Genomic DNA, 12,766 nt, shown 5'->3' on the forward strand with positions numbered 1-12,766 from the left:
ATAACAAAAAAGCTCTGTCATGTGTTGTAGCTGATTTGAAAGAAAGTTATTGTCAGCATCTGGTCTGTGTTTATCTTTTACAGCTCTAGCTTCCAGAAGGGCATAGATGTAATAGAGCCATCACCATAGCAGAGAGTTCTGTACCATATAGACACTAACTAGTCATACCATAAGTGATACGGCGAGAGAAAAGCCTCAAGTTGTGCCAGGAGAGATTTGGGTTGAACATAAGGATCAATTGCTTTCAAGCCCTGGAGCAGGCTGCCCAGGGCAGTGGTGGGAGTCCTCATCCCTGGAGGGATTTAAAAGTTACGTAGATGTGGTGCTGAGGGACATGGTTTAGTGGTGACCTGACAGTGCTATGTTGATGATTGGACTCAATGATCTGAAAGGTCTTTTCTAACCAAAATGATTCTATGATTCTGTAAGACGCAGCAGATCAGTTTACAGCAGTTCACTGACTGCTAATCCTGCCACTGTCCTGCTAATCAAATTGGTCAACCTGAGGAGCGTGTGGCCACAGGGCTGCCTTCACTCCTACGGTGAGAAGTGGAGTAGCAACTGGTGGAGTAACATGGAGCTGTAGTGAAGATGAACTCAAGGATTTATGCAGTATCTTAGTGTAAATCATGGATCTCTTCCAGAATTCCTGGGTAGTTGGGTTTCCCCAGCAATCTGGGTGCTAAGAGGAGAGGAGAGGTGCTTCTGTACTCGATACTTCTAAAGCAGCTCAAACTCCTTTGCTGCTAAGATCTCCTTCTCAGTTGATGTGTAGTGGGCTTCTGATCCTCGATGTCCTCTACTCCAAAATCCTAATGGATGACCTCGGGTTTCACCTGATGTCTTCTGCCAGAGACTCCAAGTGAGAGCACGCTCCCCAGCTGCGGTGTAGAGGATGTTTTGCTCTGATGGTCCAGTTTGGATAGGCCCAAGTGCTGCTGCAAGAGCTATTTCTTGTTTGATCTGCTTGAAGGCCTGTTGTTGCTCAACGCCCCGCTCAAAATGATTCTTCTTTTAGGTCACTTGATAGAGAGGACTCACAAGCTGGAATATGCATTCTCTAGAACCCCCCAAGGCCTAGGAAAGCCTGTGCTCCCCATCCTTTCTCATTACCCACCAAGTACATCCAGGTGCTTGAGCAAAGACAATCCCACGAATGGGTTTGCTTTTCCCCATGGGAGGAGCAACCCACGCTGTTTCCCAGCCACATTCCCATGTGTACTACAGGGACCTTATCTCCTCCCACAGTGTGCAGAGTTTCTGTTTGGGCAGAACCAGGATGGTTAGCAGATCCTCTGCAATTAACCAGCCATTACTCTGGGTTTGGTGTTCTCAACATAGGTGTGTTGAGCTGTTTTCAAACTTCACCTGCTGTTGCTAACTGCAGCAAGAAACACTCTGAACTGGGGTTGAATCATACTATTGGAAATTTTTTATTTTCTAATAAAATACACTGATGGATTTAGTGCACATCCTGTGGCCCTTCATGTGGATTTTGACGTCCTCCTCAAATCTGTGTTTGAATAACTGTCTTCCCCAAACCACTTCCTCTAACTTTAAGCGAAACTTGGCACTTTAATAGTTTTCATGTGATATATGCTACTAGGTATTACTTGCATTTTTTTTTCATGTAGAATGCATTTATTTTATTTACAATAAGTAGTACTTGAGTACTCTTTATCATGGACTTCTTCAGGATTTTAACAAACAGAGGATATAGTAATTCATAAACATGGCTGATGGCTTATGGATGATCCTTTAAGTCTCATTTGTACATGGAACAGTTTTCAGTTCAACCAGAGGTGACTTCACATGTGTGCAAGACCTGCTTTTACTCTAGCTTCTGTCTCTGAGCTGGGGAGTGTCTGTTGTGGTAGTTTGGCTCAATAGGAGAAAACCAGTCAAGTGAAGTGGTTTGAGCTGTGACCCCCACCTCTACATATTCTGCTGTGTAGCACTTTTATTTTGGACATAGATCTAGTACAGCCTCTCAGGATCCAATATCCATGGCACAAATTGTGTTGTAACTCTTCAGAGCTGTTACTTGCTTGGACCTTGCATCCCTTTAGGGGTTGAAGCATGGCATTGTTGACACCAGTTCCAGTTTATATTTCTCCGTAAAGAATCCACATTGTGTACAAAAACTGGTCTGTGACCAAAATCATTGCACAGTAAGTGGGAAGAGTGTGGAGGGGAGAAGGTTTTGCTTCACAATTGCACTGTTGCTCTGAACAAAAGCACTGATGTAAACATAGCCTTCAGCTACCAGAGCAAGGTCTTATCCTATATTTTACAGAAAAAAGCAAGAATATAAAGTAAGACAGATTCTGTTCTGTTGACTTCAAATTAATTTAGCCTGACATGAATGTGAGGACAGAGAGAAACATTATGGGAGTGGGAAATGGATTTATGATACGCAGGATGGCACTTGTTGAATATTTATATCCTATCCTTATTTATATGTTTAATTTGGTCATTCTGGTATTTGTTAATCCCCCTTGACAGCTATACTTTCGGTTTAATGTTGTAAAATCTGTTAAAGTATTATTTTTTTATATACATGTATATAAAAATATACATACAGAGAATATTCCTTATATACAGTTTACAAATAGTGCCCAAATTACGATGCTTTAGACTAAGAACATGCTCCTGAATTTTGTCTGTACTTTAACTGAGCTGAACTAAAGATCTTTCAGGACAGATGACAATTGTTTGTCCTTTTCCTGGCCATATCAGGATGGAGTGGATACTGTATCTGGCTTGCCCAGAGGTGCTTGTTGTCCTCCTTCGGAAGGTGATGTCCTCTTAGATGTGTCAGAAAACACTGCCTGTGTGGCTGCTTTCCAAACCAGATATTTCAGGATGCCCACATTAACTCAAATATTCTTAATATCTAAACCAGGTCACTTTGACAAAGCTACATTAAGGAGTAATGACACCAGAAGCTGTGCTAGCAGATGGGGAGGAGCAGTTGCCTCTGAGCATGGGACAGGGAGGAGCAGTTGCGATAGTGGTGTTAATAAAAGCAATTCAAATCAAAGTGTCTGCTGCTTCAGGGGGTGAAAGCAAACATGAGCTGATTCTCACTGCACTGATAGAAATAAGGGGAATCTGGTGTTTTACAGACATGCAATCTTAGGTGTAAGTGGTGTGTGGGGTTGTAATTCAGGTGCTGTGCTGTTGGGTTACACTTCCAAGCAATGCCTTGTTGTTCTCTCTGATTTGCTATGAGCTGGGGGTTTGAGTGCCATTGATCAGTGCTCCAGGTGGGTAAAGTGACAATATAGCATGCTGAAATAAACTGGGAGAGACTGTCTTTTATGATGGAGTTGCAGTGTCAGTAGATGGATAAGGGAAGAGCAACTGATGTCATCTCCCTGGAATTGTGTAAAATGTTTGACACTGTCCTTCATGACATCCCAGTTGGCAAATTGAAAAGGCCGAAGTGGACTTAAGGGATGGACCACTCACTGGGTAAGGAACTGGCTGGCTGGTCACATGCAGAGAGTTGTGGTCAGACACTGGAAAAGGTTGCCCAGGGAGGTTGTGGATGCTCCCTGCCTGGAGGTGTTCCAGGCCAGGCTGGATGAGGCTTTGAGAAACCTGGTCTAGAGGAAAATGTCCCTGTCCATGGCAGGAGGTGTTGGAGCTAGGTGATCTTTAAGTCCCTTCCAACCCAAACCATTCTGTGATCTTTTACCACCCAGATAGTTTGCCAGATAATTTCCTCTTATACCTCTTGTAGCTGTTTATTGTTAAATATCTGGTTTATTGTTGTATTTATGCCTATAAGGAAGCTGGGGACAGACCTTTCGGCAGAGCCTGTTGTGACAGGACAAGGGTTGAAAATTTTTTACACTGAGGGTGGTGAGACACTCACCCTGGTTGCCTAGAGAGGTGGTAGAAGCCCCATCTCTGGAACCAGTCTGGGTCATATGGGGCTCTGAGCCATCTGCAGGGGGTTGGACTAGATGACCTTTAAAGGTCCCTTCCACACCATTCAATGATTCCATGATCTTTGCCTTTTATATAATTTACATTTTTGTTTTGATTCTTCCACAACACTTGGAAACTAACTGTTAACAGCAAATCCTGGCAGCACAGAACCTTTTAATTACTAAAAATAAATACTAACCTATGTCAGAAGGCATTGGACACTACAGAAAACATAGTTGGTACAAACTTCTTGTCTCCAGCATTTCTGGCATGATCTTGGCTAAGGATGTAGTCTAGCTTTTACCCTGGTGGTTGGGAGCATATTGCTAGGTTTTAGCTCTCTGAACTAACTCAGCATAAGATCAGAAATGCACTTGCTTAGCTCTGGGGTGATAATAGCAGGGGGAGAACCAGTTCTACCCATGTGGAGGTTGCCTACTTATATCATCAAACCCCACTGTATCCCATAAGACTTTGAGATGTCTCACATTAGAGCAACCTGCTCTAGGTGACCCTGCTTTAGCAGAGGGGTCCCTTCCAAATGCCATTATGCTGGGATTCTGTGATGTTTCATGTCATGTCACTGCTGTATATCAAAGTGGAAATAGATTACTTGGACAAGCTTTCTTTTTCAGAAGGAAAACAGGAGAAGTACAAGTTCTTGGTCTCTGGTTTTGCCACAAAATTGAATTTAAATATATCGCTAGTTCAGGATGAATATTCCGTCTCTGTCCCCAAACTCTCTGCACACTGTGGAAGCATTCCAGTTTCCTCATCCTGAATCTGGATAGGAAACATGTTTGTCACTGTTATCAGACACAAAAGAACTGAAGCAGAATATTCCTCAGCAGTTTTTCAGGTGGTCCAGGCGGAGCTGAACTAATCAAACTGAGGCAATCCAAAAAGTCCTTCACTAGAGCTCTAAGGCCACATGGTAAATTGTGTATCACAGGCTAATTGCTGTAATTTTTGAATTGTAAATAAAATAGAAATAAGATGTCTTCAAGAAAAATTAAAGGGTTAGGAAAAAGTCCCCTTTTAATCAGAGGTCAATGCCAGAGTAGGCTTTGTTGCAGGCTTGGACAACACAGCTAAATATAACCATTTTCTTTTTGCATTTCTGTTTGGTCTATAAATCATCAGGCTGGGAATGGATTTTTTGTGTGTATCCTGTTCTAGAGTTCATCTGTTATCTCTGCAAGGTGTCTGTTTTTTTGGATGAGAGGGATGGCTTCCTACTTGAAAAGGGCATGTCCTTAATGGGTGGCCTTTCAGCACTGAAAGACATTGGTAGAACTTTGTGCCTGGTAGTCCGTGCTGCTTGTTACAAAGATTTCCTGCTAGACAATAAAAATCCCTTGCTAGCAGTAGAGATCTTATTCTGAGAGCTGTGGTTTTAGAAATCTCTTTTAGAAGGTGAGGGAGAGAGGATAAGCAAAGACTATGACATAAACTGCTTTTTGGACAATAGATCAAGTTTGATTTCTGAGCTTTTTAGAATTTTTTAATTCAACCATTATGGCATAATACTTGAAGGTCTTTTTACTCAGTCTGTACTCTAAAACATTTGAAGGTGTTTTTCTCCATAACTTTATTTAGGTGAGAATTTTGGTTAAGTTGTTCTTAAATACAATTTCATGGTTAATTTTTCTAGCTGCGTGTTTTTTAAAATCCAGCAACTTTACGAAGAAATAACCAGAATAAAAATAGTTTTAATGTATTTTAACATTTTAAATAGTATTTGGACACTTATGTTATTCTATAAAATGTGTTGACTTGTACAACTGAGTACCAAAATAAGGTGAAGGTAAAGGATATGACAGTGCAGATGACACTTGGGAGTTAGCTTGTGTTCAGCACTGATTTTTGTGGTGTTGCTTTTGGTGTTTTGGGTTTTGGTTTGGTTTTTTTGTAAGACCTGTGCAAAATGCAATATCCTAACAAAAGGATACCTGCAGGGTATGTCATGAAGTTGAGAAGATGATGATAATAGTAATAATTATTAGTATTATTAGTATGAAGTACCGTTATTGTCATTAATTTTTTTATTGTTGTTATTATTGTTGTTGTAGTGGTGGTCATTGTTGTTACTATTATTATTATTAAAACTCACTGTTGAAGACCAGCTAGGACATGATAATAATGTGCTGCATATAAAACTGAGGTGCACTCTTAATTCAGTCTGTTGTCAACAGTCATGTGATTTGGGTAATGAATCATATACCATATATGTTTATGCCATTCACACTCCTGTTTTCCTTCCAGCTTTCTAAACTTTTCTGTAGACAATCCATTTGCTTAATGCTACTCCAATAAATTTCAGTGATCTTCAGAGGTTCTTCTATGGATGTGTAATCTTAGCTTACAGGCATGGTCTTATTTCATGAGGGGCTAGGAGTTAAATGCAGAAGTGGGATAGGAAAAATCAAATAAAGGGGAAGCCCGAAGACCAGACTTGCACTTAAATCTCTCTTTTTGTAAAAGAATTGCCTTTCTGCAGGACTAGCAGGACTGGCATGAGTTTTAGTATGAGGCACTAGCCCCACTCCTGCAGCTGCTGCTGCTGTCTGCCCCATCTGCTTACCCCACTGCCTGAATTCCTCTGGCCTGTGGGTCTCATGTGCAGTTGCAGCATGTGCATATTTTAATACTTGTGACATAAATACCATCTCTATTTGCAGATAAGTGAGGTGTGGTAATTTGTTCAAGTATGTGTATCAAAGACTAGCCAAAACAAGTAAAGAACAGCTTCTGAAAAAAAAACCCTAATTCTTCTGTTTCTGAGCTGTATGCTATTGTCCCTGGTAGCTAAAGGATAGCTTGCTGTAAGTAAGAGGTTCTTGTATATGCCTTATGCTAAACAAACAAACTATTCAAACAATATCAAATTGATCAGTTTTGTGAAGTAAGCACACTGTATTTATACAGCAAGTTTAAACAGAGAGGGAAATCATGTCCACGCTGAGGCTGGTGTCAAAACCTCACTGGTGCCGGGGCTGATTGTCATAATGTGTCATATTCATATTCTTGTGCACCTGAAATACTTACTGAAGAATAACATCTGATATGAGGTGAAAATAGCAGTCTGATGTGCAAAGAGGAATTTCCATTCTGCAGTAAAAGACTGTAAGCTCTAGAGCTACAATACACAGCTACAACACTCAACATTATTTTATAATCCACTTATGCTTAAATTATTTGCATGCAAGTTGTTCACTGGAGTTGTGCCTCCTCTGCCTGTGTCTAATGTTCAATTTTGCTTTTTAACAGGTAGAGAGAATTGTTGACAAGAGGAAAAACAAGAAAGGAAAAACAGAGTATTTGGTGCGATGGAAAGGATACGACAGTGAAGACGATACCTGGGAGCCAGAACAGCACCTTGTTAATTGTGAGGAATATATACATGAGTTTAACAGACGCCACAATGAAAAGCAGAAGGAAAGCACATTAACCAGGACAAACAGGACCTCTCCAAATAATGCCAGAAAACAAATTTCTAGATCTACTAATAGTTCTTTTTCAAAGACATCTACTAAATCTTTAGTTATGGGTAAAGATCATGAGTCAAAAAATAATCAACTCTTTTCTGCCACCCAGAAGTTCCGGAAAAACAATCCACCATCCCTTTCTGGAAGGAAAAATATGGACCTTGCAAAATCAGGTATCAAAATCCTAGTGCCCAAAAGTCCAATTAAGAGCCGGACAACAGTTGATGGTTTCCAGAATGAAAGCCCAGATAAAATGGACCATATAGAGCAGGATCAGGAAGACTCTGTAGCACCAGAAGTAGCAGCAGAAAAGCCGGTGGGAGCTTTATTAGGACCTGGTGCAGAGCGTGCTAGGATGGGGAGCCGACCAAGGATACATTCCTTAGTGCCACAATTGCCCGTGCCAGTAACAGCCACCATTGCATCAGCATTAACAATAAATGGAAAAGGTACGTGTGCCAGTCGGTCGCTTTGCTGGGGATTTGTCATTTGACTGATTGGGGTTTTTTTGCTGTTGAGATGCAACAGATTGCCCACTTTGTTTCGGCCATGTTAAATGAAGTCTGGAGAGCTTCACAACTTTAATTTTACATAACGATTTGACTACAAAGCCATTCCAGATTTTGTCAGCTTTTGCTTTCCTTGCAGAGATTCATTAGTATTTGTGTTTTCAGAGTCACCATAAGATACATCTGTGTCTGCCTTGACATTGTATGGTACACACGCTCAGCGTACCATTCCCAGAGACAGCATCGTTGCTTTGAGTTTATTTATATAGGGCAAGCATATAATGAATATTTGAAACAGGTTATGGGAATAGGTGAATGATGTGAGCAGGGATTGAAGAAGGTTGCACATCTATTTTTCTTATTGCCTGGAAAAAATACCTGTGAGAGTGATGTTGCTTTAAAAAAATGAAGTTAAGTTTTGTTTCAGTAAAAATTTGAGCCAGTCGTAGACATACACCTGCCTTCTGCCTGGGTTGAATTGTGTCTTTATTAGATTTTATTAATATTTTGTTGGTCATACCTCCTTTGATAGTGAGAGCTTATTTAGGTTTGATACCTGGCTTCCTAATATTTTAGTAGATGGCAGTTTATTCAAGTTCACTGAAAGGATTCTCAAACCCTGAAAGGGTTTCCCAGAGAGGTGGTTGAATCCCCATTCCTGGAGGTGTTTAAAAGACCAAGAGATGTGGTCCTGAGGGATGTGGTTTAGCACCAGACTTGGTACAGTTAGATAATGGTTGGACTTGATCTTGAAGCTTTTTTCCAACCAAAACAATTCTATGATTCTAAGCTTACTGTAAAATTTGTGATACCAAAGAAAGCCAAATGGCTTTTGTGGGAGAAAGCTGTTTATTCTTCCTACCCAGATGAGACTCTCGTTTAAGACTTCATGGTCCTCATTCTTGTGCCGCAAAACCTTGGTTCTTCCCAGGCAGATCCAGGTAGATGTGTAGTCACAGGTGTTCTCAATTTTTAGGTGTAATACTGTGTCTATAAATATAATGCAGCAGGTAAAATTCGCATGTATGCTGTTGATGGAAAAACTGCTTGAAAACTGTGGGCTGGGCCTGCCACACACTTAGAGACAAACCATACGGGCCAAAAAACGTGTTGAGGACATTGGGAAAATTTGCGTTGTGTGCCTCGCTGTTGCTTCCATCCAGATTTTCTGAAAAATCAGGAGAGGTTGGAAAACAGTGGGCAAGGAAGAGTGTGTTCCTGGAGCTGTGGGGTCAGGTAATGGATCACCCTGGTTTGCTCCAGCTGAACTAACCATGGTAGTACACACATGGATGCCAGGAATATGTCTTCCTTTGCATGGGCTACAGAGGCAGTGTAAATTACAGAGGATGTAAACAGAGCTAAAGGGAGAAGTGTGAGAGATGCTAGTATGAGTTTTCTGAATATGTGAAGTAGAGGAGGGAGTATGTGTGTGCCTATGATGATTCTGTGATAATTAATACACATTTTTGAGTATGGTGGTGTTTCTAGGGAAGGGGTTGATAAGCACTGCCTTTAGTGTCCGTTTTTTTTAACCTTGTAGTGGTCATAACCCTGGATGTGTTTAAAGGTTGTTTGGATGTGGTGCTTGAGGTTTAGGGTTGGTTTAGGGGTGAACCTTGTAGAGTAGGGTTATCACTTGGATTTGGTGATCCTGAGGGTCTTTTCCAACCTGAATGTTTCTGTAATTCTGTGATAAAACATTGGGACACAAAAGACCTTCTTGAGTAGTTCAGTAACCACAAACAATTAAATCATTCCTACCAGCCTTTCGCTATAGCAGTAGCAGTACAGTGATGCCCAGCACAGGGCATCAATGGAAACTGAAAAGACCTGCCCAGGAATAGTGGTAACAGTATTATCTGAGCTGCCTTTATCTGTTTCACTGAGATGTTACCACTGCCACTACCTCCTTCAGCTCTTATTAGGCATCCATCTGGGCAGCTAACATTGAAAGTTATTGAGTGCCCCTGGGGATGATGGCAGTACAAGACTTTTCTGGTGTTTTCATAAGATTTTAAGGTGTGGATCATAAAAAGGAGGGCCAGCTGATAGTCACAGTACGTGGTTGTCCAGAAATACATGTTTTTCACCCTCTGTCTGCTGCTGGGGATCTGTTAGTACAAGCACGTTAACTGAGGCTTTCCCATTCTGTCCTGATACACTGCTGCTGATCCCCAAGCTGAACTGTGTAGTCTGACAGGAAACGGATGCTAAATGTCCGCATTTAATAAAGTTTTGCAGGCAGTAGTGCTCCTCCACAACACTTCTGGGGGCAGCATCCAAATTAAGCAGTAATTCTCTTTATTCTAAAACTTGGGAACAAAGTTGCAAAAGACAAATACTTCCCATTTTTATATGATATCAGTCTTATTTGCAGGCTGTTTAGGATTTTGTGGGGAGATCTCTTCCTCATGGAAGCCCAGGTTCTCACTGAGCTATTCTGCATGACTTTACTTAGAGGGAAGCGCAGAGAGGCAGCCCTGGCTCCTAGGGCTACCCTGGCCTTGGAGTGTCCTGAGCTGACCCATTCTATGCCTCTTCATTGAAATCACTCTCTTCTTGTTACTATTTCTGACTTCACGCTGCAGCTCATTAAAAAAATGTTGTAAATGGATACTTGTTTCCTTCCCTCCTGTGCATGGAGCTGTTGTAGGTCAAGATCTCATTTCACTCCTTATTCAGGGCATTCCTTTGGTCTTAGATCGCCACCTCATCGTGTTTTCAACACCAACTCGGGAATTGTACATTATGAGAGGTACTGCTTGTGCAGAAATTCCATCAAATTCATACCCTCATCTTCATGTGCACCAGATCTGTCATGTTAATAACACAAGTGACAGACCTGGCATTTGGAGCAGTCTTCCCAAACTTCCCACCTCTTCTGCATACAACTTCTGTTAATCTTAAGAGTTCCTGTTTACATATGGAGGATGATGTCTAGATGACAAAAACTCATCTGGAAAAATACCTTTTTTTACTCAAACTGTTGTCAAGGGATATGGCTAGGCCGGTCACTAGATGAGTAACAGACGTTCTTTATGAACCCCTCTCCCTTCCCAAAGGTAAGAGAAGGGCAATAAAGGAGAGAGATTGATGGGTTGGGAAAGAAAACTAAACCAGAAATAATAACAATAAAATTAAATAGAAGCAAATAGATACAGACAAATATCCAAGATGATGTCCATGGGCTGGAATCCTCTGTTGTTCAGTTTATGGTCCCCTGTCCTGTCTACTCCTCTCCACTGGTGCCACCACTGACTTTCTGCAATTGCCCTATGTCTGCACGGGACCAAGTCTAACAAGAGACTTTCTATACCCCAATCCAATTTCCAGTTTTGAGATTATTGGTTTTGAATTGTGTGACTGGTGTTGATGTTTTAGTTCTAGTTCAGGATGGTGGAACTTCAGCATTTTTAGTCTGTTCTTTCTTCGTTCTCCCCATTTTTATTTTTTTTTATTTCATTTATAATGAAAGTATGTGCCAGGCAAAACCCCTTGTATGCACAGGAATATCCCATGGCTGCAATTACTAGGAAATATTAGTAGTATTGTAGCATGTAGTCCTGCTTTTTATGAGACAAACTGCCATGATACAGTTCTTGTTCCAGAGTTCCTACAGCCTCAGAAAAGGCAATCAGCAAATATTTATACAAATATTCAGGGGTGCCAGGGGAATAACATAACAGCAGTGTTTGCTCTGGGAGCTGTGGGTTTCAGCTCGCTAAAATCTAGCTGCAACCCAAAGTAGATGTCTTATTAAAGGAAACCATTGTTTTAAATGCTCATATTTTAAAGGCCTTGAAGGTAGAGTAGATGGAGTAATAATATACTACAAAGTCAAGAAGGGTGATATATGGAAGAAGTGGGAATGGGTCACTGAGTGAATATTGCTGTGGTTCTGGTTTGTTAAAATAATGTGGTGATCATCAAGAAAAATAGTGTCTGTTGTTAGGGTACATGTCTGGTAGCTTTAATCTCAGCAGGAACTAAGGAAGCCTGTACGTGCTTGTAGAGGCAGCTGGAACTGAGGAGAAAGGTACGTTCTCAATACACTCCAAGCTGAGCTGAAAGCAGTTCAGCTGTTCCCTGCTCCTTTGGTGTGAGGAGAGGTCACTCAGTTCCCTCCCAGATTCTACCAGTTACTTTCTTCTTTCTCCCTGTACGTGCCTGGGTGTTGGCCTCTACATGAGGAGTCATCTACTGCCACCAGAACATCTCATTAGGACACCCTCAAGAGTCCCGTGGGAAGAGCAAGGCAATTGACAAAGGTGTGTGGGTGTGAAACACATGAATTGTCCAGGTGGCCAACAAACTATCCATATAACATTCCTGAAAAGCAAAATGAAGTTGCAGAAATTTCTTGCTCTGTGAATTATTGTGGACAGTACAACAAAAAGAAAGTTTGGATTGCGTGACAGGTTTTCTGATTTTCATTTATTTTTATCATCCTGGAAAGACAGGGACAGTTTGTGTCTTCCTTTCACTTTTTTATGTTCTTGTTTTGATTTAGTAGTAAAATGTGATTCCAAAAAAAAGCCCTAAGACAGGAACTTCCTTTTGCAGTATGTTTGTACGACGCAGTTGGTGGCTTGGTACCTGCTGACTTGGTCTGGAAAGCACCCAAGTATTTTATTAGCATAAACAAAAGCCTATGAAATGGGTTAAAGTCCTGTGTAATGCCTGCCTAACTTCTGAAATTACTGGTTAAACTTCTTGTTCAGATGCACTACTGTGTAATTTTGTGTCTTCTGTTATGTACATTTAGCAAATCATGGAGAGAAAACCAGTTTTCGTTTAATAAACCATAAAGAGACCTTTGCTATTTTA

At 41.0% G+C, this 12,766-nt stretch overlaps 1 protein-coding gene across 2 annotated transcripts in view; it reads left to right on the plus strand.

The window, feature by feature from the left end:
- Positions 1-12,766, plus strand: part of CDYL (chromodomain Y like) — an 84,945-nt gene that overhangs the window by 39,291 nt on the left and 32,888 nt on the right. For both annotated transcript variants that reach the window (XM_054381675.1, XM_054381676.1), the window contains exon 2: positions 7,210-7,876. In XM_054381675.1, the coding sequence (XP_054237650.1) occupies positions 7,210-7,876 (667 nt within the window). The remainder of the gene's footprint in view (positions 1-7,209; positions 7,877-12,766) is intronic.

The sequence above is a fragment of the Indicator indicator genome, chromosome 6 (assembly GCF_027791375.1).
Source record: "Indicator indicator isolate 239-I01 chromosome 6, UM_Iind_1.1, whole genome shotgun sequence".
Classification (NCBI taxonomy): Eukaryota; Metazoa; Chordata; class Aves; order Piciformes; family Indicatoridae; genus Indicator; species Indicator indicator.